The sequence below is a fragment of the Engystomops pustulosus genome, chromosome 3, assembly GCF_040894005.1.
Source record: "Engystomops pustulosus chromosome 3, aEngPut4.maternal, whole genome shotgun sequence".
Lineage (NCBI taxonomy): Eukaryota > Metazoa > Chordata > Amphibia > Anura > Leptodactylidae > Engystomops > Engystomops pustulosus.
In genome coordinates this window covers 206953576-206978614 of record NC_092413.1, presented here as the reverse complement: position 1 = coordinate 206978614, position 25039 = coordinate 206953576, and the positions used below count along the sequence as shown (strand labels likewise).

The window sequence follows — 25039 nt, the reverse complement described above, 5'->3', positions numbered from 1 at the left end:
AGCATCAATCATTTTCTTCTACAACTAGGATGGAGAGCGTTTCATGGTATAAGAAGTCATTAGTATGTGATCTTTAGTGATCCGACTACCGGGACCTTGACTAGCAGTGCCTGTGTCTGCTACTGCAACTCTTAAGCTAAGCCCCTGTATACATATATACCTACAGTACTGGGGATGCAATGCAGTGTTATTCCACTGCTGGAGTTACATTACTCATAGATCCAGGCACAGTGGGTGTACCTGTGTAGTCTGCAGGGGGCGCCAGTATTCTGGATTTCTGGCGCATGTTCTGCATGAATCTGACGCCCCCTGCACTGCTCCGACAGAGGGCACCACTTTTTTTGGGTGCACCTTTAACATAGGACGTGCAACGCACTTCTGCCAGACTTTGTATGATGACTATGGCGCACGGTCCAACTGAGCACTGGAACGCAACCTTCAGTGCAGAAATTTGTGTCTCATGAAGCATAGTGCAGCCGTGCCACAAAACGGTCGTGTGACACAAATGTGGCGCGGACCCTTTTTACATACGTATGCAAGCAGTTTGCACTAGAAAGAAGGTGCAAAGTCCGACAGAAATCTGGCACACGGAGCTTAGTAAATGTACCCCAATGACTGTGGTAATCCCTGGCCTCTTTCTTCTAAAATAATTTGTTAATTGGCATGAACGCCTCCTGGAGGTGTTACTGTGCTGCAGATTCTGAGGCTGTTACACTGTGCAGGAGCACTTCCCTCTCCCACCATGTGCTGAAACTTCCTTTGCTGCAGCGAGATAGCATCAGGCAGAGGGAGGGTTGAAGTGCTGAAGGTGCAGAGGGGGGACAGTGTAACAGCCTGTGAGGCCAGAGCATGTAGGAGCTCTGGTAACACATCTCAGGAGACTTTCTGGCTCATTGGCATAGTTTAAAAAGTTGATTTTAGAAGGAAGTGGGCCATGGATAACAAATATAAGAAGAAAACCACAATCACAGTACCTGGATCTACAAGTATGTCCCCCTGGTGTAGTATGATGGATATTGATGGTAGATTGCCTTTAAAAGAGTCCACCAAGGTCACTAAGCCCAAAATATAAATTACATACCTCACGTGACTGCTTTGCTCCTGCTCATTATGGTGTTGGTTTTTTTTAATATGTGAATTAGTTTATACTAGCCAAGGGGGCGGTAACCTTTTATTTCCTCTCTGTCACTGGGTTCTGTGTGAAAATTAATGGTTAACTTCCCCCTTGGCTATGAAAAAATATTTTACAAATTAACTTCAGGCGGCTAAATCAATGTAAAAGGTGGATGGAATTTTACCCCTTTTACCCCTTTCCGATCACTGCCAGCAAAGCTGCTGGCGCGCAGTGTTGGCTTAGATTGCTGCTCCCTGTGACGTCATCGGGGAATGGCGATCTGTTACCATCACACCCTCGGGTCGTACACAGTCATACTTGAGTCTTATTTTAGTCGATATATTACAATGTGCGATTTGCACATAATAAAAAAATGTGTAAATGTATGAAAACATTATAAAACTGTATGATAATACTGATAAAGGAGGTGCACAGTTTGTGGGTGCTTAGAGAGGGCTCGCAGGCTGAGCCCTCTCCATAGCCAGTAAGTCTTTGCTGCATATTGCAGCAAACACTTACCAGCAACACCCGTGATTGGTGGAATTGGTTATCCCAGATATGGCTATATATAATAACGGTTTTGTATTGCGTTTAACTCCGTAACAGAAAATAGTGCCCTCAGTTGAAATTGGCACTTTTTTGCCATTTTGATAAATACAAAAAAATTCAAGAAAAAGTGATCAAAAGGTTGTACAGTCCTAAATTAAAGAAGCATTGAAAATGTCATCAAAACTCTCAAAAAAAGACACCACCCACAGCTCCATACAGCGAAGTATGAAAAAGTTATTAGCGCCAGAAAATGGCAAAATCCCAAAAAAAATTTGTACAGGAGGTTTTAATTTTAGTAAATGTATGAAAACATTATAAAACCTGTACAAATTTGGTATCCCCATGATCACATCGACCCAAAGAATAAAGTAGACATGTAATTTGGGGCGCACAGTGAAAACTGTTAAATCCAAGCCCACAAGAAAATGGCGCAAATGCGCTTTTTCACAAAATTTCACTGCATTTGGAATTTTTTTCCTGCTTCCCAGTACACGGCTTGGAATATTAAATACCATCACTATAAAGTGCAATTTGTTACGCAGAAAATAAACAGTCACAGAGCTCTTTATGTGTACAAATAAAAAAGTTATAGATTTTTGATGATGGGGAGTGAAAAATGGAAATGAAAAAACAAAAAAGGGCCAGGCCTTTAAGGGGTTAAATACCGTCACTATAAAGTGCAAATTGTTACGCAGAAAAACAAACTCGCAAGCAGCGCTTTACATGGAAAAATTAAAAAGTTATAGCTTTTGAAAGTGGAGACTGAGAAATGGGATTGCAAAATCAAAAAAGGGCCTGGTCATTAAAAGGAACCTGTCACTAGGGACCTCATTTTCACTAAAGACAGATTGCAAAAGCCCATCACACATGCAGTGCAAAAATGCATCTCTTCCTTTTATAAGCATTTGCATTACAATATAATTATGTGTTATAACTTACCTTACACCCTAACAAAATGTGAAGTCCCAGGGGTTGAGCTCTGGTTTGGATGCATTTAAATAAACACCATGTGACTTGTCTGTCCTGCAGACTGCTCAGCTCTTTATTCCCCACCTTTGTGCTCCTGTATAGCTCCTTCCCCCCTCACTAATGTAATCTTTCCAGGCTGTGAGCTCCGAGGAAACAGGAGGAAGGAGCTGTACAGAAGCACAAAAATGGGGGGCTGAGAGCTGAGGAGTGAGCAGCACAGACAAGTCACGTGTTGCTTTTGAAATGCATCCAAACCAAAGCCCAATCCCTGGGAATACACAGAGGATTCTGTCAGGGTGCAAGGTAATTTATAACACACAATTATATTGCAATGCAAATACTTGGAGAAGGCAGAAAGACATATTTCCACTGCAGGTGTGATGGGCTCCTGCAACCTGACTTTAGTGAAAATGAAATCCCTGGTGACAGGTTCCCTTTAGGGGTTAATAAAAAAAGACCCCAGTGTGATAGCAATCAGATGACACTGATTGAAAGTAAAAGATCTGGGTAAATAATCTACCGTATTTTTTGCCCTATAGGGCGCACCGGACTATAAGGCGCATTAGTCCGATGCGCCTTATATATGTAATAATTCCATATATAAGGCGCATCGGACTATAAGGCGCGGGGTCCGGGGGCGTGGCGGAGGTCCGGGAGCGGAGCGGAGACCCGACGGGACGCGGCGACGGGACGCAACGGGGAACGCGGGGAAGGTGAGCGGGGAAGGTGAGGGGGAGGTGGAGGAGGGCAGCGGACCATACTTACATAGGTCCCCGCTACTGGAGACAGCAGATCTCCAGCGGGAACTGCAGACCACGCGGCAGAAGTTGTTCGTGCCGCGTGGTCTGCAGTTCCCGCTGGAGATCTGCTGTCTCCGGTCTCCGGTAGCGGGGAACTATGTAAGTATGGTCCGCTGCCCAGCGCCATACATAGGGCGCACCGGACTATAAGGCACACTTTGGATTTTCACGGAAATCCAAGGCTTTTAAGTGCGCCTTATAGTCCGGAAAATACGGTACATGAAAACCTCAACTTTGGGAAGGTCGCCCAAGCCAACGGTGAACCTAAACAAAGATAACACTTCGGTCACAAAAAATGTGTCCAACTTTTTACGTTTATCATTTTTTAAATCTTTTAAACCCTTAAAAGTGCAAGTTCCACCAAATCTTAGATTTAGTTCCTTTTTCTCTCCTTTTTCAATTAACCATGACTGAAAAATACGATACCGAGAAACTTCTGTCCGGGAATCAAAGCAAACAACGTGAACCAGATGGGATTTATTTGCAAGGGATCCATTGTTCTTCACTGTGACCACACCATGTCTTATTTTTGGACGCCATATAGATGCTCGTTTTAGGTATTACGTGAAGGATCAGATATTAGGCTTGTCTAATGCGTAATCATGTGTTTAGTGGGGTAAGTGTTTTGACTGAAAGCTCGAACACCAAGAAAGGTCTAAACACAACTCGTTCTCAGTTTTGTGCTGACTAGGTCTCATTTAGAAGAATGGACCCTTTCTCAAATATGCCAAACCAGACCCCCATCTGCCGACATCTGTGGTGGGGTTTTACCCCTAGTCAGTTATTTCTCACTGCTCCTGAAGAAAGCATTTGATGGGAAAACCATCACATCTGGTAGAGGAAGAATGTTCTCCGGTAGCCAGCAGGATGTCACAGTGGTGGGTCAAGGTCACTTCTTCTACCATGTGAATGACATCTTATTAAGGAATATCTTACTAATGGCTGACACGTCCGTCATTTTCTACAACTGGATTGCAGCCTGGCGGCCAAATATGACCTGGGCAGCTCTCATCTCATCAACCATTTTCACACCTTTTCATTGAGGACTGTAACATTCCAAAGGTTACGGGGCCGGCCAAGGAGGAAGCCAACAACTCAAGATCTAGAATGTCTGACCTTTAAAGTCTCTGATACTAATTTGTATTTTCTAACTACACAACAGGTGTCACGTTTAAAGAAAAATTGGAGCAAAAATGATGACTACAAACCTGAAGCCTAAAATTTCATGCAAGAACATAATACATTTTACCCCCTTAAAGGGGTCTTCAGGGCTCTTTAATTATTTTTAATAGAAGCTTTGGGTGGAATACTTTTAAAAATTACTTTTATCTCTTCGTTAAGCTGAAGGGTTAACATGTAGGCTAGCCCTTCTGTTCTGATCAACTCAGCAGCCTCAATGCTGGCTACTAAGAAAGCAAAGAGTTGGAGAGGGGGCGGAGACAGCAGACGGGATAGAAGATTGTATGTATATAAAATAAGTATTTGTTTCATATGGGGTTTTTGTTGTTACTGTGATCAAATTAATTGTGTTTCCATTTCATTTATTACATACATTTTTTGTAGATTAATTTCTCCTTTTTTTATTTTTTTTATTTTTTTTTGTTGTCCATGACAAAATAAATTTCCACATGTAAGCATGATTTATGATAGCAAACTGATATCCATATTATGGTTCTTCCATCCCCTTTACCAACTTTAACTACTCCCATCACATAATAGGTCGTCGGTGAATTTTAGCACCCTACATACTAATTAGGCTCTTGATTGTCATGTAGGAGGTCCTGGGTTATCACCTCCATGAAGGAGGAGAAAGGTCCTCTGTAAAACCTAAATAGGGTTGCCCAGGATTATTTTTTTAATAGTGCCCTTTAGCTTACCTCCGGGTCCTTACCTCCAGTCCTGTGTGGGTCCTCCCATCGCCAGCCATTGTTGGTAAAAAGAGACTCAGTGTTGACGACGTGTCGAGAGAACGTACCAACTACACAAGGTGTCCTGCTTGGGTCTGTAATGGATTCACTATTTTGCCCCGATTTATCAACAAAAGCTTAGGGTGATGGGAGATGCTACACTGGACCATTGCGACAGACAAAGGTAAGTATTCGTTGTTTTGTTTTTAATTTTAACTAAAAAAAAATAATAATCTCAGAAAACCTTTTTACAGGAATAATAAAACTAAATATTGTAGCTGTAAAGCGAGAATAATGGCTAAACCACGCGTGGACGAGCTAGAACAAATTCCACCAGTCAAAGTTACTCAATGCTGCTGACGTCCCTGCTCGCTTTAGGGCATCATAACTGCTATGGGCATCATACTGTACCCCTCGTGGGACCAAAGATTACACTAAGTAACGTCACTTCTCAAGTGGAACTACTCTGAACCGAAACAAGTAATTACAAAGGAAAATTATGTATAGCGTGTACATTATCCTCAAAGCAAGGAAATAACACAGCCAATTATTAGAAGACATCCTAGTTGCTTGGCTGCAGGTATTGTGTGCAGAAACACGAAGGCGCGCCAATTCACGTTCAACTGCCCTTCCCTATAGATTCTTTTTCTAAAAGAAAAGATTTGGAAGTGCTTTAACTTCACAATTTTTTTCCCCTCGCTTTAGCCATATGAGTTTGTTTTTGTTTTGTTTTCAAGGAAGATGTGACGGGTGCCCCTGTGACCCTGGTCTTGGGTCGCAGGTGCACCCGTGTACCTCTGTGTGGGCTGCTGCGCTGCTCACCTCGCCGGGTATCAGCTGCTCCAGCGGCTCCTCACGCATTCCCGCCGCCTAGGGCGCGCACGCGCTGGCTCTGTTAGATTTAAAGGGCCAGTGCACTGATAATTGGCGCTGGCCAGTTGCCTTTCCTGATAAATTCCCAGCCCCTTCCTGTGTTCCCTGCCGGATCCTTGTGCCTCGCAGCCTTGGAAAAGGCTTTGCTCCCATGTCCTTTGCGTTCATATTGACTTCCCGTTGTGACCTTGATTCTGTTCCTGACTACACTCCTCTGCTGCCTGCCTTGATCTATTGCTACTCTGATCCCGTGCTGCCCGTCTTGACCTCCTGCCTGTCCCAGATTACGATTCTACCTAACTTCTGTGTACCCTGCCTTGGCTGCCACCGCAAAGTCGCACCTGTGGAACGACCTGGTGGTACCACGATGCAGCAAGTCCAACCCGCTTTGCGGCGGGCTATGGTACCACTTCGACTCCGGTCCCAGATGTTGGCTTACATCATCGTCCGCAGTGGTCCAGTGTACCCACTACCCCTGGAGCCTGACAGAAGATATGTGTTCTTACCCATTGTGAAAGTTTTTGAAGCTTAATTCAGGAAATTAAAAGGAAGGGCAATAATAGATTATATAATATACCAAAGCAAAAAAAGCTTGTGTCCCCGTTTTTGTGCATCTGCAAAAAATAACGAAGGCTAACAAATGATGTCACTAGCATGTCCCAAGCCCTTGAGAGGTCACCTGATTACAATACCTTGCAACTGATCCACATGTATGATATCCATTTACCTTATGTATGTAATCCACATTTTTCACATTCCCCTAGATTTCTATGGGAGGCCCAGGCTACAAACACAAGCACGAATGGGACCTGTCCACCATGAATCATGGTGAAAACCCTTGAAAACTCGTGAAAAACCCTTTTTGTAAATTAGCACATTGAGCCATTGTATTGTTATTGTGCTGTTATAAAAAAAAAAAAAAAACATGAAAGCACACTGATGGAAAAAACGATTATCTACAGTAAAGGGGTTGGCCACTCTTTTACATAAGTTACCCATGTGCCTTTATTGCCTTGTGAATAATCCCCGAATGGTCATCAAGTGATTCAGCATTGCTGCTACTTACTTTTGTGATGCGTGCAGGCCCCCTGTGTTTCTTTGTTTACATGTTTGAGCTCTGCTGAGTAGGAGGAGCTGTAGAAGGGGAATTATAATTCATGCGGCTCTATCCCACTCACCTCTTCCTATCTCTATCAGTGAGGACGGACAATGAAAAGAGTGACACAGTGGGTAACGCCAGGAGGCAGAGGTCGCACTAACATTTTTCCAGAAGGGTAATAATACTCCTCTCACCATTTTTGAGGAGTATTTTTAGCTGAGGAGGAGTATGGAATTTTCAGTTAATACAAATATATAACTACAAGTTGTATAAATTGTTAATAGCCAGCCCCAAACCCCCTACCTCCCCACACTGAGCAGGCTGGGGCTGCCGCCTCTAAATTTATTTCATTTATTTTTGGGGGGTTGAGGGCATAACACTTTTTTTTTTACACGGTTTATTTTTTACTAGATAATCCTTCCCAAAAACATAAGCCTTCTGACCAATGCACTTGCGTTCACTAACTAGCAAGATGTGTTTGGCCGCGATAAAGTTGTTACTTACTGAGCACAAGTGTTTTGGTTCAGGGAGGATTTTTTTCAATACAATGTGAAAACATTGGGGTCTTTGGGGTATTTATTTTATCCCTTACTTGAAATGCCTGGATCATTGTACAAGCACTGTCATCTCCTGTGTCCTCTCCTCCTCATAGATTGTAAGCTCTTATGGCCATTGTACAAGCACTGTCATCTTCTGTGTCCTCTCCTCCACATAGATTGTAAGCTCTTATGGCCATTGTACAAGCACTGTCACCTCCTGTGTCCTCTCCTCCACATAGATTGTAAGCTCTTGTGACCATTGTACAAGCACTGTCATCTTCTGTGTCCTCTCCTCCACATAGATTGTAAGCTCTTATGGCCATTGTACAAGCGCTGTCACCTCCTGTGTCCTCCTCCTCATCGATTGTAAGCTCTTGTGACCATTGTACAAGCACTGTCATCTCCTGTGTCCTCTCCTCCTCATAGATTGTAAGCTCTTGTGACCATTGTACAAGCACTGTCACCTCCTGTATCCTCCTCCTCATAGACTGTAAGCTCTTGTGACCATTGTACAAGCACTGTCACCTCCTGTATCCTCCTCCTCATAGATTGTAAGCTCTTGTGACCATTGTACAAGCACTGTCATCTCCTGTGTCCTCTCCTCCTCATAGATTGTAAGCTCTTATGGCCATTGTACAAGCACTGTCATCTCCTGTGTCCTCTCCTCCTCATAGATTGTAAGCTCTTATGGCCATTGTATAAGGACTGTCACCTCCTGTGTCCTCCTTCTCATAGATTGTAAGCTCTTGAGAGCATTGTACAAGCACTGTCACCTCCTGTGTCACCTCCTCCTCATAGATTGTAAGCTCCTGTGACCATTGTACAAGCTCTGTCACCTCCTGTATCCTCCTCCTCATAGACTGTAAGCTCTTGTGACCATTGTACAAGCACTGTCACCTCCTGTATCCTCCTCCTCATAGATTGTAAGCTCTTGTGACCATTGTAAAAGCACTGTCATCTCCTGTTCCTCCTCATAGATTGTAAGCTCTTGTGACCATTGTAAAAGCACTGTCATCTCCTGTTCCTCCTCATAGATTGTAAGCTCTTGTGACCATTGTAAAAGCACTGTCATCTCCTGTTCCTCCTCATAGATTGTAAGCTCTTGTGACCATTGTAAAAGCACTGTCATCTCCTGTTCCTCCTCATAGATTGTAAGCTCTTGTGACCATTGTAAAAGCACTGTCATCTCCTGTTCCTCCTCATAGATTGTAAGCTCTTGTGACCATTGTAAAAGCACTGTCATCTCCTGTTCCTCCTCATAGATTGTAAGCTCTTGTGACCATTGTAAAAGCACTGTCATCTCCTGTTCCTCCTCATAGACTGTAAGCTCTTGTGACCATTGTACAAGCACTGTCATCTCCTGTGCCCACCCTCCTCATAGATTGTAAGCTCTTGTGACCATTGTACAAGCACTGTCACCTCCTGTGTCCCCTCCTCATAGATTGTAAGCTCTTGTGACCATTGTACAAGCACTGTCACCTCCTGTGTCCCCTCCTCGTTCTCATAGATTGTAAGCTCTTGTGACCATTGTAAAAGCACTGTCATCTCCTGTTCCTCCTCATAGATTGTAAGCTCTTGTGACCATTGTAAAAGCACTGTCATCTCCTGTTCCTCCTCATAGACTGTAAGCTCTTGTGACCATTGTACAAGCACTGTCATCTCCTGTGCCCACCCTCCTCATAGATTGTAAGCTCTTGTGACCATTGTACAAGCACTGTCACCTCCTGTGTCCCCTCCTCATAGATTGTAAGCTCTTGTGACCATTGTACAAGCACTGTCACCTCCTGTGTCCTCCTCCTCATAGACTGTAAGCTCTTGTGACCATTGTACAAGCACTGTCATCTCCTGTGTCCTCTCCTCCTCATAGATTGTAAGCTCTTGTGACCATTGTACAAGCACTGTCACCTCCTGTGTCCTCCTCCTCATAGACTGTAAGCTCTTGTGACCATTGTACAAGCACTGTCACCTCCGGTGTCCCCTCCTCCTCATAGATTGTAAGCTCTTGTGACCATTGTAAAAGCACTGTCATCTCCTGTTCCTCCTCATAGATTGTAAGCTCTTGTGACCATTGTAAAAGCACTGTCATCTCCTGTTCCTCCTCATAGATTGTAAGCTCTTGTGACCATTGGACAAGCACTTTCACCTCCTGCCGCTCCCCCCTCAGATTGTAAGCTCTTGTGACCATTGTAAGATCACTGTCCCCTCCTGTGTCCCATGCAGTCCACCCATGCATAGAATTTTCAATCATAACTATTTTGTACTTTATTGAATACATGTTATGTCAGGCTCAGGTAACCAGTATTAATCAATTGAACTCCCTGGGAATAAGTCAGTCACACAAACCTGTGAGACCACCAGAGCAGGCACAGGACCCCCACCACAGATGACAACAAACACCTTTGAAATCAAACACTTCTCCACTCTCCTTCTAGCTCTCAGACTTTGCCAAATCTGCTAGTGTGCATGTGCAGCTATATCTATTAGTACTAGAGAGACGGGTCAGGAGGGGAGGAGGAGCTGAGACCCCTGTAAAGGTCACATGTCCTGTCCTCCTGCTTGTGCTTGCCCCGCCCCTTTTTAGTGTAATGTGATTCCCCTGCTGCTCCCTATATGTGAAATGAGCTTGGAGAAGACAGTGACCGGCAGCAGTGAGTGTTCAGGGGGCGTGGCTTCATCTTCCCTTCTGCCGGCAGAAGCAGAGACCTCTCTGCAGTGTAGTGGGTCCGTGTGCACGTGACTGCTCTGTGCGCTCCGCTGTCCGCTCTGCTCCTTACACACTAGCAGGCGGCAGCTGCACATCGCTACTGCGGAGAGCCAGCGCTTTTACAAGAAAATCACCAAGCGTATTTATACGCTTGGTGGTTTTTTTGGAGAGTAAATCAGCCTCTGCATGCGTCATAGACGCTTGTAGAGGCGTTATCGCGATCTCTGCCAGGAGGACAGGTTGGAACAGTGAGGAAGTTGTGTTTGTATGCAGAGGGTAGCATCAAGGCGGAAGATCTCAAAGGAGGCAAAGTACAGGTACATATACATGCAGAGACATGTCTAATGGAACAGATTTATTGAAAAGTGGTGAAGACCTTTAAGCCGTAAGGAAATGTGTGATTTTAACAATTTTTGGAACACATTCTGCAACAGAAGGTCTTGTGTCATGTGACTGCTGAGCGATGGTGTTATATGAAGAATAACATATATTTTAACAGAATAAAAGTCAATATTTCGGGCTGTCATTCCAGCACCAGCACAGCATCCAAAACAAGCACATGCCGCACACTGATTGTGTGTTTTACTCCATAAAGTGAGACCGTTATCTGCCTCTGGCTTCAGGGCAAGTTAAGAGTTTCTGTTGGAAGAAAGTCTTTAAAATACTGACCTGTCTCTGCTGATTTGGAACAAATGACATACAGTGCACGGGTAACCTCAGACAAAATATACACTTCAGCTTTAATTTTCTAAAAACTAAACACAAATTATCCGCTGTGAGCAACAGAGAACATCAAAGCCCACAAGGAGTGTCTCTAGCTCCGGAAACAGTGTACTAATGACCTCACCCATGAGTAGGCCGCAATGTATTGTGATTCACACACTGAGGTCGGGATAGAAACAGGGACATGGTGACAGCACCGGGGCAAAATAAACTGATGCAAAGTAAATAAATTACTCAAACAAGAGCTTTAAGGGTATATCTAGTCGTATAATAGTTTTATTCTGTTTTTAAGAACAGTATTATAGTAGTTATATTCCTGTACATAGGAAGCAGTATTATAGTAGTTATATTCCTGTACATAGGGGGCAGTATTATAGTAGTTATATTCTTGTACATAGGGGCAGTATTATAGTAGTTATATTCTTGTACATAGGGGGCAGTATTATAGCAGTTATATTCTTGTACATAGGGGCAGTATTATATAGTTATATTCTTGTACATAGGGGGCAGTATTATAGTAGTTATATTCTTGTACATAGGGGGCAGTATTATAGTAGTTATATTCTTGTATATAGGGGGCAGTATTATAGTAGTTATATTCTTGTACATAGGGGGCAGTATTATAGTAGTTATATTCTTGTACATAGGGGGCAGTATTATAGTAGTTATATTCTTGTACATAGGGAGCAGTATTATAGTAGTTATATTCTTGTACATAGGGGGCAGTATTATAGTAGTTATATTCTTGTACATAGGGGCAGTATTATAGTGGTAATATTCTTGTACATAGGGGGCAGTATTATAGTAGTTATATTCCTGTACACAGGGGGCAGTATTATAGTAGTTATATTCTTGTACATAGGGGGCAGTATTATAGTAGTTATATTCTTGTACATAGGGGACAGTATTATAGTAGTTATATTCTTGTACATAGGGGCAGTATTATAGTAGTTATATTCCTGTACATAGGGGCAGTATTATAGTAGTTATATTCTTGTACATAGGGGGCAGTATTATAGTAGTTATATTCCTGTACACAGGGGGCAGTATTATAGTAGTTATATTCTTGTACATAGGGGACAGTATTATAGTAGTTATATTCTTGTACATAGGGGGCAGTATTATAGTAGTTATATTCCTGTACACAGGGGGCAGTATTATAGTAGTTATATTCTTGTACATAGGGGCAGTATTATGGTAGTTATAGTCTTGTACATAGGGGGCAGTATTATAGCAGTTATATTCTTGTACATAGGGGGCAGTATTATAGTAGTTATATTCTTGTACATAGGGGGCAGCATTATAGTAGTTATATTCTTGTACATAGGGGGCAGTATTATAGTAGTTATATTCTTGTACATAGGGGGCAGTATTATAGTAGTTATATTCCTGTACACAGGGGGCAGTATTATAGTAGTCATATTCTTGTACATAGGGGGCAGTATTATAGTAGTTATATTCTTGTACATAGGGGCAGTATTATATAGTTATATTCCTGTACATAGGGGGCAGTATTATAGTAGTTATATTCTTGTACATTGGGAGCAGTATTATAGTAGTTATATTCTTGTACATAGGGGGCAGTATTATAGTAGTTATATTCTTGTACATTGGGAGCAGTATTATAGTAGTTATATTCTTGTACATAGGGGGCAGTATTATAGTAGTTATATTCCTGTACGTAGGGGCAGTATTATAGTAGTTATATTCTTGTACATAGGGGGCAGTATTATAGTAGTTATATTCTTGTACACAGGGGGCAGTATTATAGTAGTTATATTCCTGTACGTAGGGGCAGTATTATAGTAGTTATATTCTTGTACATAGGGGCAGTATTATATAGTTATATTCCTGTACATAGGGGGCAGTATTATAGTAGTTATATTCTTGTACATTGGGAGCAGTATTATAGTAGTTATATTCTTGTACATAGGGGGCAGTATTATAGTAGTTATATTCTTGTACATTGGGAGCAGTATTATAGTAGTTATATTCTTGTACATAGGGGGCAGTATTATAGTAGTTATATTCCTGTACGTAGGGGCAGTATTATAGTAGTTATATTCTTGTACATAGGGGGCAGTATTATAGTAGTTATATTCCTGTACACAGGGGGCAGTATTATAGTAGTTCTATTCCTGTACGTAGGGGCAGTATTATAGTAGTTATATTCTTGTACATAGGGGGCAGTATTATAGTAGTTATATTCCTGTACACAGGGGGCAGTATTATAGTAGTTATATTCTTGTACATAGGGGGCAGTATTATAGTAGTTATATTCTTGTACATAGGGGCAGTATTATAGTAGTTATATTCCTGTACATAGGGGGCAGTATTATAGTAGTCATATTCTTGTACATAGGGGGTAGTATTATAGTAGTTATATTCTTGTACATAGGAGGCAGTATTATAGTAGTTATATTTTTATACAGGGGGCAGTATTATAGTAGTTATATTCCTGTACATAGGGGGCAGTATTATAGTAGTTATATTCTTGTACATAGGGGCAGTATTATAGTAGTTATATTCTTGTACATTGGGAGCAGTATTATAGTAGTTATATTCTTGTACATTGGGAGCAGTATTATAGTACTAATAATATTCTGACTACCAAAACAGCAAAATTATTATTTTAAGACTGCTAGTTAGAAAAATGGTAACCCATAGGGACAGTTAAAAAAAGTAACTACTGTAACTAGAGGGACTGTATTCAACAATCAGTTTTGAACAACCTTTTAAGTTATATATGAAATTCAATAGAAATACCAAACATAAAACATGAATATCCTACCATCAGTCATGCCCATTCCTGTGGGTGGTGAGCAGTGGCCTGCGTGGCTGATAGCCCATACTGGATATTGACTATTAAATCCACAGTAAAGGGACTGCATGAAGGTTTTGTAGAATCCGACTACTCCAGGATTACCTGAAAAATAAAAAGTCCAATAATATTCATTACATTATAAAGAAATAATTTCATTAACATAAAAACACAAAAACATTGAAGCGACTGGGATGGAGTAAGTAAATGTGGGCGATTATATTTCCCAGTTTTTTGTTGTAAAATTAGGTACCACGGTTTATGCTCTAGTGTATATACAGTATTTGTCCCATATTTGTCCCAATTGAGACTTATTTAAGACAAGACTTAAAAGTCTCAAAATAAGTCTCAAAAAACAGACAACGTGGTGATAGGTCACACCCAATGTATATTACACATAACGTCTCTATGGTTTTGTCCTATATATACTAAGCACTCACGTGACATATGGCGGTACAGTACAGGCTAGCAGACCAAAGGGAATTTTGTATATATTAGGCTACATTCACACATTGTGTGGTCGCCGTACCGTAGCACGATGGGCACACGTCAGCGCCGGGGAGAAACATGGGGCATATAGAAACATGGGGCACAGCTCCGTATTCCGGGAAAAGATAGGAACGGTATGGCGCCCATTGCTGTCTATGGGTGACGTATATCCATTATATATACCTCGTCCGTTTATATGTCCCCCCATAGACGACAATGGGCACACGGTGCCATTTGGGAGCAGTACGGTGTGGCACAAGTGCGACACCGTACCATTCCATACCCCATAAAAAGATAGGACATGCCCTATCTTTCCCCAGAATACGGCGCCGTGCCCCATGTTTCTATAAGGAGAGGGGCGCCGATGTGCAACGGTACGGGGGGCACACGTTAGTGTGAATGTAGCCCTAAATGAATAAAATACTAAAAAAAGGTCTATTAATTCTACTTCTTGGCCCAGAACACATGTGCAGCGTAACATTAACCTGCCGAGGGCCTGTTATTCTGCTTAATACATAGGTGTTGCAATGAAATTGTGATACATCATTGCACCTTACCGCCGGGGGTTTCATTTGCCTAAATTAAATACATTTGCGAGCGATTCAGACAGTAGTAGACGAGAATTACCTTATTGTTTGGATTGTAAAATCCACTTCTTAGCTCACCCGGGCACCCCCACCCCCCTCCTCGGCCCACCTTTAAATTTAGTGCACTTTGTGGATTTGTTTTGGCTACAAAGTATTTTTCTTGAAGTCCAGATGAGCACTTCCAAGTCTTTTCAAATATTTTGTAGGAAATGTTAGGCATTAAATCCTCATCACATGAAATTCAGGGAACAGCTGTTGAGAGCAGCTGAATGGAAGCAAATGTTTCCGAGGCTGGTGGTACTAGGTGACCGCGTGGAGGGGAGCTGCCGAAAGTAACCTGCCTGCACAATGCATTAAACTGTTTACAGTCAACACATCGGGCCTGACCCCTCTTCCCCTAACAGTGCAATTACAATATCCACTTTCAACCAACCTCCAAATTCTATTATCTTTCTAAAAAAAAAACTTAAAAAAAAATTCGGCCCTCTCTAATTTCTTGAAACAAATAACATGCCCTCAGGGGGGGCTGCGGTCGGAGAGAAATTCCCAAGCTCTAGTGGACAGGGCAGTGAAAGTAGAAGAGAGGTGCAGCCCACCTGTTAGGTATGTACAGCTGATCGCACCTGTGACCCCACCAGCTCCAAACAAAAAGATTTTATTTTCACTGACCCTCGTGATCTTTTAGTTGGTGAATGTCACCCAAAGTATTTGTGAGAAAAAATATATAAATTACTCTTTCTGTCAAAGTTGGGTAGGACATGAACCATTTATCTCAAAATTAATTTAAATGAAATCTAAAACAAACAAAAAAATCTGATTCCAATCTAATTCCAATGATACATAGGGACAAATTTACTTACCTGGTCCTGTCGCGATCCCCGATTCGGACGGTCCGACGAGGATGAAGTCCGGCGCGATTCATGAAGATCGTGCGCCTAAGTTCTTCTTCCCGGTGCTTGTAAGTGCGTGTCTTGCAACACAATTCTAAATGTTAAATTTGCGCATTGTCCGAATCCGTCGGCCACGCCCCCCCCCCCCCCCGCGATTTCTGTCACGTGCAAGACGGCGCCAATGGGCCACATGAGTCAAAATCCCAGGGCAATTCTACGGAAAACGGAAATCATTGGGAAACCCAACTAAAATGTGCTCCGTGGACCCTTAGTAAATGAGCCCCATAGGGTTATGAATCGCTTAAAGGATATCAGTAAAATGATGGTAGATGTGTCCTGAGAAGTTCCTGAGGCAACTTATTTTATTATATCTCCATACCCCGCGATTACAGCAATATATGCTTAGAAAAGTTATGCTAATTACTTTTACTTTAATAAGCACTCCCATAAAACTGATGCATATTGCAGCAAACACCCTCTCGGAACAACCGCGATCGGTGCTACCCAAATCGTGTTTGGTGTGTGGGCGCCGCCATCTTAGCTTATATCTTCGCCTTCCCATGACGTCATCGGGGAGTGACTATCTGTCGCTATGACAGCCCAATCTCCCAATCCGAGGCTGTATGATGTTTGTTTATTTGTTACAATGTGCCAGTGGTACACTGTAACAAATGATCAGTAAAATCTCCATATACTGTAGTATGGCAGTATATGGTCGGATCAATCAGACAACCTAGGGTTAAAGTACCCTAGGGGGTCTGAAAAATAGTAAAAAAAAATTAAAAAGTTAAAAAAAATAGATACAAAAAAAAAAATTAAATCACCCCCTTACCCTAGAACTGATATAAAAATAAACAAACAGTAAAAACCATAAATGTTATAATGTAATGTTAACATAATGTTAGGTATCCCTGCATCCCAAAATGTCTGATCTATCAAAATATAATAACAGTTATTCCCGCCTTTAAACCTCGTCATGGGAAATAGCGCGCGAAATGTCCAAAACACCACATTTTGCGACATATAAAAAAGTTAATAAAAAGTGATGGAAAGGTCGTGCAGTCCTCAAACTGGTAGCAATGAAAACGTGATCTCATCTCCCAAAAACACACAGCACACAGCTCCCCATACCAAAGTATGAAAAAGTTATTAGTGCCAGAAGATGGCGAAAAGAAGATTGTTTTTTGTACAGAACATTTTAATTAATGAAAATTACCATATTGAAATCAAATCTGATGTTTTTTTTTTTTTTTATTTTACTACGTGTGTTGGAAGAGGGGTAGTCATATACAGCGAGTATTTTAACTGGAAGAGTTGGGGGTCGCCTTATACGCAGGAAAATACGGTCATATAGCACATATACGATTGTACATCCCAGTGTATATCTCACTATTCCACTGTGTATTTCACAGTTTTTTCTATTGTTCTATTTTTTATTCATTTTATTTTATTATTTTATTCCATTTTTTGTTCAGTTTATTCATTTAAAAATAAACCACATTAAATATTATGCCAGAAATAAACTTCTGTAATGTAGTGAACTGTTCAGGGGGTGTATGTGACCTAGACGCTCCTCTAAAACCTCCTTCCAAGTCTGATTTTTCATTCAATAAAGAAAATTTTCATCTCCATCATGCAGCAAGCTTAAACCTACGCCGCCCATGAGCCACCGGGTTAAAGAGTCGGCACCAATCAGTGAACTGAAACGGGGACATTTATGACATGCCATTGCTTTTGGACACATCAGAAGGCCTCCTGCTGTCCCGGGAGGGCGACTTACACTGGTGCACAATGGCACTTGCGCACTCACTATAGCCTGCGAACTAAGATGACTGAAAGTGTGCAGGCTACAGTGAGTGTGCTAGCGCGGGGCAGTAATGCCCAACTGCGCCGCTGGCCGTGCCCCCTTTCACACTACTTTGCCGTGGAACTGGCATAAAGGGGATAATTAGGACTGTGGGGTCAGTAAGCCAAACCTCCAACTCCGGCTCCTCAATTTTCCGAACTTTCAGCTCCACCAAAGTGGTCACCAACTCCGACACAGTCCTATTTTCCCTGGTCCCTCTAGCAGTGCTGAGATAAATGCAGGCATTCCTTCCCAGTGTCTTATTTCACTGATCTGTAGCACAGGAGCTTCACTCCTGAGCATGTACATAAAACGCAGTCACATTCATCTCAACTTAAAGGGGCATCAGGGGTGAACTAGCCAACTTGCTTGTTAAATGCCCCCCAAGAAGTCTGCTTTATAATACAGCCCTGTGTAGCCAGGGCTCCATATATCCTCTTTGAGAACGTGTCTTGCCCTTTTTGGTTACATAATGTCACTACTGCTCACTTAACATTATTATGCTATTATGGAAGTTTTCTTAATCTTAGGCCGGCGGTAAACAAGCGTATTTTCTCCGACAAACTAGATCTATGGGGCTTATTTACTAAGAGTCCGCGAAACGCACTTTAGTCGGATTTTGTAATTTTTCTGGATTTGCGCCGCTGTGACAGCTATTTAGAAGGGAATTTTGGCGCATCAGCGCCATCTTTCATGCAACAGATATTGGGGGCGGCCGTCGGGCGACCAGGAAGAAGAAGTGAACTCCGACGGACCTGATCAGGGAAGCGACACATGCAGATTGTGGAAACACAATCTTAGTGAATCGCAGCACAATGCATTCCATTCGGACATTCCGGATCGGGGAACACGCCAGGGACTGGTAAGTAAATGTGCCCCTATGTGTCTGTTTTAAAGCGAACCTGGCACCGGGAATGTCAGCGTGTAGGGGCAGGGGCAGGGGAGAGGAAGAATGATTTGAGGAGACTAAGACACAGCCACACAGGCAGCTTCCCTCCTCTGGGACTCAATACACTACTTGCATGGAGTCAGGTAATGTGAAATAAAGTTTTATAAAGTAGTGGCAGAATTCAGAAAGGCATTTTTAAAATCAGCATAGAATAAGCTATAGGAAGGGGTCAACAGGAAAAACTTGGCTTTCCGCACCATGGCCACGAGTAAGAGCGTGTTAAAAGCTTGAAATGCGTAGGCCGGCTTTTCCACCTTTTGGTCGTTAGTCATTGCATGTAACTTTTATAATGACAAAAGAATAAAGATGAAGAATGTTTTTAACTTGCATCTGGTGCAGAAAGCCAAGTTTTCCTGTTTGCTGTTGGATCTCTATAATATGAGTGGATCCAATCATATAATATATGTGATATATTACATGCCCACCTGCAATTACTACATACAAGGAGCGGTGAGCTGATAAACTTTTTTGTATTTGCTGTTTTATTGGAAGTGGTCACCAGCTAAAAAAAAACCCGTTCCTGGTGACAGGTTCCCTTTAAGAACCAAGGTGAACTCATAACAGTATATTAAAAACTGCACAATGAAAAACATTTATCAGCCAAAACTGGAATCCCCCTTTAATTTATAGAGAATTGATGCTGATATAGAAGCATTTGGTGACATCAGACCCCTATATTGCATGTTTCCATTTCTCCTAAGCTTTTTCTAGCCCGGTATGATTTTTGGCACACGGTGCCTTCAGATAATGAGTATTTGTTAGCTAAGATGTATATACGGTGATGCATAGGATCACACAAAATGGATGTGGTTAGGAAGTATGCTAGCGGGGATTTCACTGAGGAAGGATCCTGAGGACACATCCTGATGTTAATGTGGTCCGGAGAGCAGGTATCGCTGGGGATTATCGGACATCTTCTCAAACATTTTTTTTAGCAAACCCAAAGTATGAACCTGAGATATAAGGATAGGACAACTAAATGATCTACAGGCAGTCCCCGGGTTACCTACAAGATAGGTTCTGTAGGTTTGTACTTAAGTTGCCTTTGTATGTAAGTATGTAAGTCGGAACTGTATATTTTATAATTGTACAGGCAGTCACCGGGTTACATACAAGATAGATTCTGTAGGTTTGTTCTAAAGTTGAATTTGTATGTAAGTCGGAACTGTATACTTTATCATTGTAATCCCAGCCAGAACTTTTTTGGTCTCTGTGACAATTGGATTTTAAAAATGTTGGGTTGTCATAAGAATCAGGATTAATAATAAATCTTCATTACAGACGCCTGTGATAACTGTTATAGCTGATTATTGTAGCCTGAAACTAAAGTACAGTAAATTACCAACATCCAGAGGTCTGTTTGTAACTAGGGGTCGTCTGTAAGTAGGGGACCACCTGTACTGTCTATCTGTAGACAGACTAGTGCAGATGTTAGTTCCTATTACTTTACCAGGGTTTTCCAGGACCCACACATCCGTAGTAAGTGCCCCAACATAGAATATGCAATATTTTTTAACTTTTCCCTTTACCCCCTTCCCGGTGCAGATCTTGAAAATTGAAGCAATTTCCAAAAAGAAGGTGTGTATTTTTACCCTGTTCCGGCTTCCCCTTCCACCATTGTCCAAAAGCGATCCTGCCAGCAGTGCTTGAGAACTGGATATCACCTTAAAGGAAACCTACCATTTGATTTGATGCATTATGAAGCGAACATACCTTGAGAATGCTGTAGCTATGCTGATGCAGGCACATATCTTGTTTAATCCCTGAGCTGAGTGGTTTTTCCAAACAATTGTAATTGTATTTTATAAAACAATTATAAAATTATGATAATGAGGCTCTGTTGCTTCTGTGCTGGGGCTGTATTGTGCCTGACAGGCAGAAGTAATCAATCGCTGCACCATACCCCAGTTTCTGTTTATAAGTGATCCAGCACAGGTTGTTTAGTCCTGTCTGGACAGTTCAGGAAGCTCCATGTGTAATGTGTTTAAGTATGGCAGCCAGAAGCACCCAGCTTTTCCAAGGTCTTGAATGTTATAATTGTTTTTTTCAGCAAAACCACTCAGTTCACGGATTAAGTAAGATATGTTTCTGCATCAGTGTAGCTACAGCATTCTCAAGGTCTGTTTTGCTTCATAATGCATGAAATCAAATGGTAGGTTTCCTTAAATGGTGGACCTGGGAGACAGAGTGGGGTAAGTCTCCTATATTTTTGGTTGTCCCAGTCCCCAGGGCTTTTTTCCACAATTCCTGTAAACCACCAGCTAGTAAAATCCTGCAGGACTGGAAGTGCCGTTGGTCACGTGAGACACAGGAAGTGATGCCCTGAGAGCCCCTGGGGCCACTGATTAACCAAACTGGGTTTGTACTGTGGCAGGTCCAGAAGTGCCAAAAGTCACAAAACCCACTTTAGCCAATCAGTTGCTTAGTGGTGTCAAGAGACCAATATGACGTTCTGGGGCAACTAACAGGTCAAAGTGGGTCCTGTGACCCATTAATGGTGTAACTGGGAGACGGGGCAGGTTAAATCTCCTCTATTTTTGGTTACCGCTGTTTATAATTGTGTTTCTTAACTTACCCGGCACCCTGACAGAATCCTGTTCTGAGTCCCAGGTTTGATTAGGTTCGGGTACATTTAATTAATAAACATGTGACTTGTCTGTGCTGCAGACTCCTCAGCGCTCCGCCCTGACTTTTCTGCTCATTTACAACTCCTCCCTCCCCACTCATGTCAGCTCACTAGGCTGTGAGCTCTGTCCCTGTGTGAGTGAAGAAGCAGGAGGGAGGAGCTGTACAAGTGCACAAAGGTGGGGGCTGAGAGCTGAGGAGTGAGCAGCACAGACAAGTCACATGGTTTTTTTTTTAAAGGCATGCAAAATAAAGCCCAACCCCTTGGACTCGATGGAGAACATGATATTGTTAGGGAGAAAGGTAAGATAAAACATACAATTATATTGTAATGCAAATGCACAATTCTTTGCAATGCAGCTGTAATGGGATTCTGCATTGTCTTTAGTGAAAATGAGGTCCCTGGTTACAGGTTCCCTTTAAGAGAGTAAAGCCCTGCAGGTCTGGAAGTTCCAGAGACCACGTGACTCAGAGGAAGTGATGACCCAGGCATTGGCATGATGGGAACTGTCAGAGGTCACAGAATCCATTTTAGTGGTCCAGCTGTGCCTGGAGATGCGACATTCTGGGGTCACTGATAGACTAAAGGCGCTTCCAGTCTTGCCCCCAATGCAGACGAACAGGAGACTATACTATGAAGTCTGTGTTGTGCCTGACAGGCCGAAGTAATCAATCGCTGCGCCATCCCCCAGCTGCTGTGTATAAGTGATCCAGCACAGGTTGATTAGTCCTGTCTGGACAGTTCAGTTCTGAATGTTATAATTGTTTTACAGCAAAACCACTCAGTTCAGGGATTAAATAAGATATGTTTCTGCATCAGTGTAGCTACAGCATTCTCAAGGTATGTTTGGTTCATAATGCATCAAATCACATGGTAGGTTTCCTTTATTGGTGGACCTAGGAGACAGGTAAGGAGCCAGGAGTCCCTACATTGTAGAAACCATTCTATTAGGAAAAAGCGGTACCAATGAAGTTGGAGGGTGGGGGTGTGTGTTGAACATGTAATTTTTCGGTGCGGCCCCGAACATTGCGGTTCGGATCCACTCATCACTACACAAACAATTAGATTCTAAAATACTATAAAAATACAAGAGCCATTACTTCACTTTGGACAGTTCACCTCTGATATTGGGGACTGCTCCTCTTTAAAATCCTGGAAGAACCTCAGGTACAGGAGTGAAGTCAATCCTGAGTAGAACCTGATCCTTGTGTATTCCTCTGGTACCTATTCACACGTTCTGTACGGAGTAACACCTGCCCTTGTTGTTGTAATAAACAATAGGTAACCTGGCAGATATTCAGCACGGCTCCGGCACCTATGGATTTCATACGGTGATTTCATGCAGCAGCTGTGACATCTGTAAGATATTGCACGGCTACGACTCTATCAAAGGACACGACCCGCTCCACCGCTTGGGTTTTAATTAAGACGCCCCGATCCGATGTGAACCCCCGCGGATTGTCCTGTGAGTAGACGTTGGGGACGCCAGCACAATGTGGTAATGTGTTTTATTATGCTCGGGAAGCCCTGCGCTCCCATTGTGCGAGGATTACATAAAGTGATAGTCTGAGAATCAGGTGCCTGCAATGTGTTACACATTACCATCCCCGTCCTAAATACATGCATGTGTGCGAGGGACACGCAGCCCTGACATGCCATACACAATCCCCTATTGTTCCAGGTACACGCTATCCGAGGAGAGGTCTGCACATCCAGGCAGCAGTATTATAATGTGTCCTATACAGTGTCCTATCTGCAGGCAGTGTGTTATAGAGCAGGAGGAGATGAGCAGATTGTACATAGTGTCCTGTATGCAGACAGCATATTACAGAGTAGGAGGAGCTGAGCAGATTGTACATAGTGTCCTATCTGCAGGCAGCATGTTATAGAGCAGGAGGAGCTGAGCAGATTGTACATAGTGTCCTATCTGCAGGCAGCATGTTATAGAGCAGGAGGAGCTGAGCAGATTGTAGCTAGAATCCTATCTGCAGGCAGCATGTTATAGAGCAGGAGGAGGTGAGCAGATTGCACATAGTGTCCTATCTGCAGGCAGCATGTTATAGAGCAGGAGGAGCTGAGCAGATTGTAGCTAGAATCCTATCTGCAGGCAGCATGTTATAGAGCAGGAGCGGGTGAGAAGATTACACAATGGGGCAGATTTATCAAGCAGTCTGAAAGTCAGAATATTTCCAATTGCCCATGGCAACCAATCACAGCTCCCCTTTAAAATATTCATGAGCACTGGTGAAATGAAAGCTGAGCTGTGATTGGTTGCCATGGGCAACTGGAAATATTCTGACTTTCAGACTGCTTGATAAATCTGCCCCATAGTGTCCTATCTGCAGGTAGTATATAATAGAGCAAGAGGAGCTGAGCCGATTGAACATAGTGTCCTATCTACAGGCAGCATGCTATAGAGCAGGGGGAGCTGTGCAGATTGTACACGGTGTCCTATCTGCAGGCAGCATGTTACAGAGGAGAGGCAGGTGAGTACATTGTACATAGTGTCCTATCCGTAGGCAGCATCTTATAGAGCAGGGGAAGCTGAGCAGATTGTACACAGTGCCCTATCTGTAGGCAGCATGTCATAAAGCAGGAGGAGCTGAGCAGATTGTACATAGTGTCCTATCTGCAGGCAGCATGTTATAGAGCAGGAGGAGCTGAGAAGATTGCACATTGTGTCCTATCTGCAGGCAGCATGTTATATAGCAGGGGGAGCTGAGCAGACTGTACAGAGTGATCTATCTGTAGCAATATGTTATAGAACAGGGAGAGATGAGGAGACTGTGCATAGTGTCATATCTGCAGGTCGCATGTTATAGAGCAGGAGGACTCAAGTTGATGGTACCCAATGTTCCAATGTTTCAAACATTCAAAGCGATCACACTACATGATTGCATCTATTACTATATTACAAGATAATGGGGGTCCAAGGACTGCACAGGACTAGATCTCAGTTTGTGTCCACAATTGATGGGGTACTTAAATGTCAGCACCCCACATAATGAGATCCCGAGGGGGGGGGGGTGACTATTTGATGCACCTGTCCATTTCTCCATTTCTGATACAGAGACCGTTGACTGTTGTTCTTACCACTGTATAAAACACCCCTTTATCTTCCAGACACAAAACTATAACAACAAGCATAAAAGTAAGCCAGTAAAATGACAAAGTCCATCGTCGGTCACCCTGCCTGCCATAAAACACACACTCATCACCTGCAATGTCTTATCATTTTTAGTTTTTGCGATTTCCAGATGTGCCTAGGTGGAAAAAAAAAAAACAAAGAAAAGAAATGAAAAGAACTCGGCAGCTTCTCCCGCGGAACAACATGTCAGGGAGCGAGCGCACGGCAAGAAAAACAAAGTGCAGAAATAATGGGATAGGACATCTCTACTTAGAAGATCATGAAACACGAGCTCCCAATAACATGCAAGACACTACCAATTTCCTCCCAAAACGTGTCACCGGGTTCCATTTAGCCAGAAGCGATCCAAGTACTATCAACTACAGCAGGAACCCTGGCAAGGAAACAGAAGAGGAGTCAGGGACTT

The 25039-nt window shown here is 42.6% G+C and overlaps 1 protein-coding gene across 3 annotated transcripts in view; it reads right to left on the bottom strand.

Annotated features, from left to right (window-relative positions):
• LDAH (lipid droplet associated hydrolase) overlaps positions 1–25039 on the bottom strand; it is a 129916-nt gene that overhangs the window by 90227 nt on the left and 14650 nt on the right. For all 3 annotated transcript variants that reach the window (XM_072143644.1, XM_072143645.1, XM_072143646.1), the window contains one exon: positions 14069–14203. In XM_072143644.1, coding sequence (XP_071999745.1) covers positions 14069–14203 — 135 coding nt within the window. The remainder of the gene's footprint in view (positions 1–14068; positions 14204–25039) is intronic.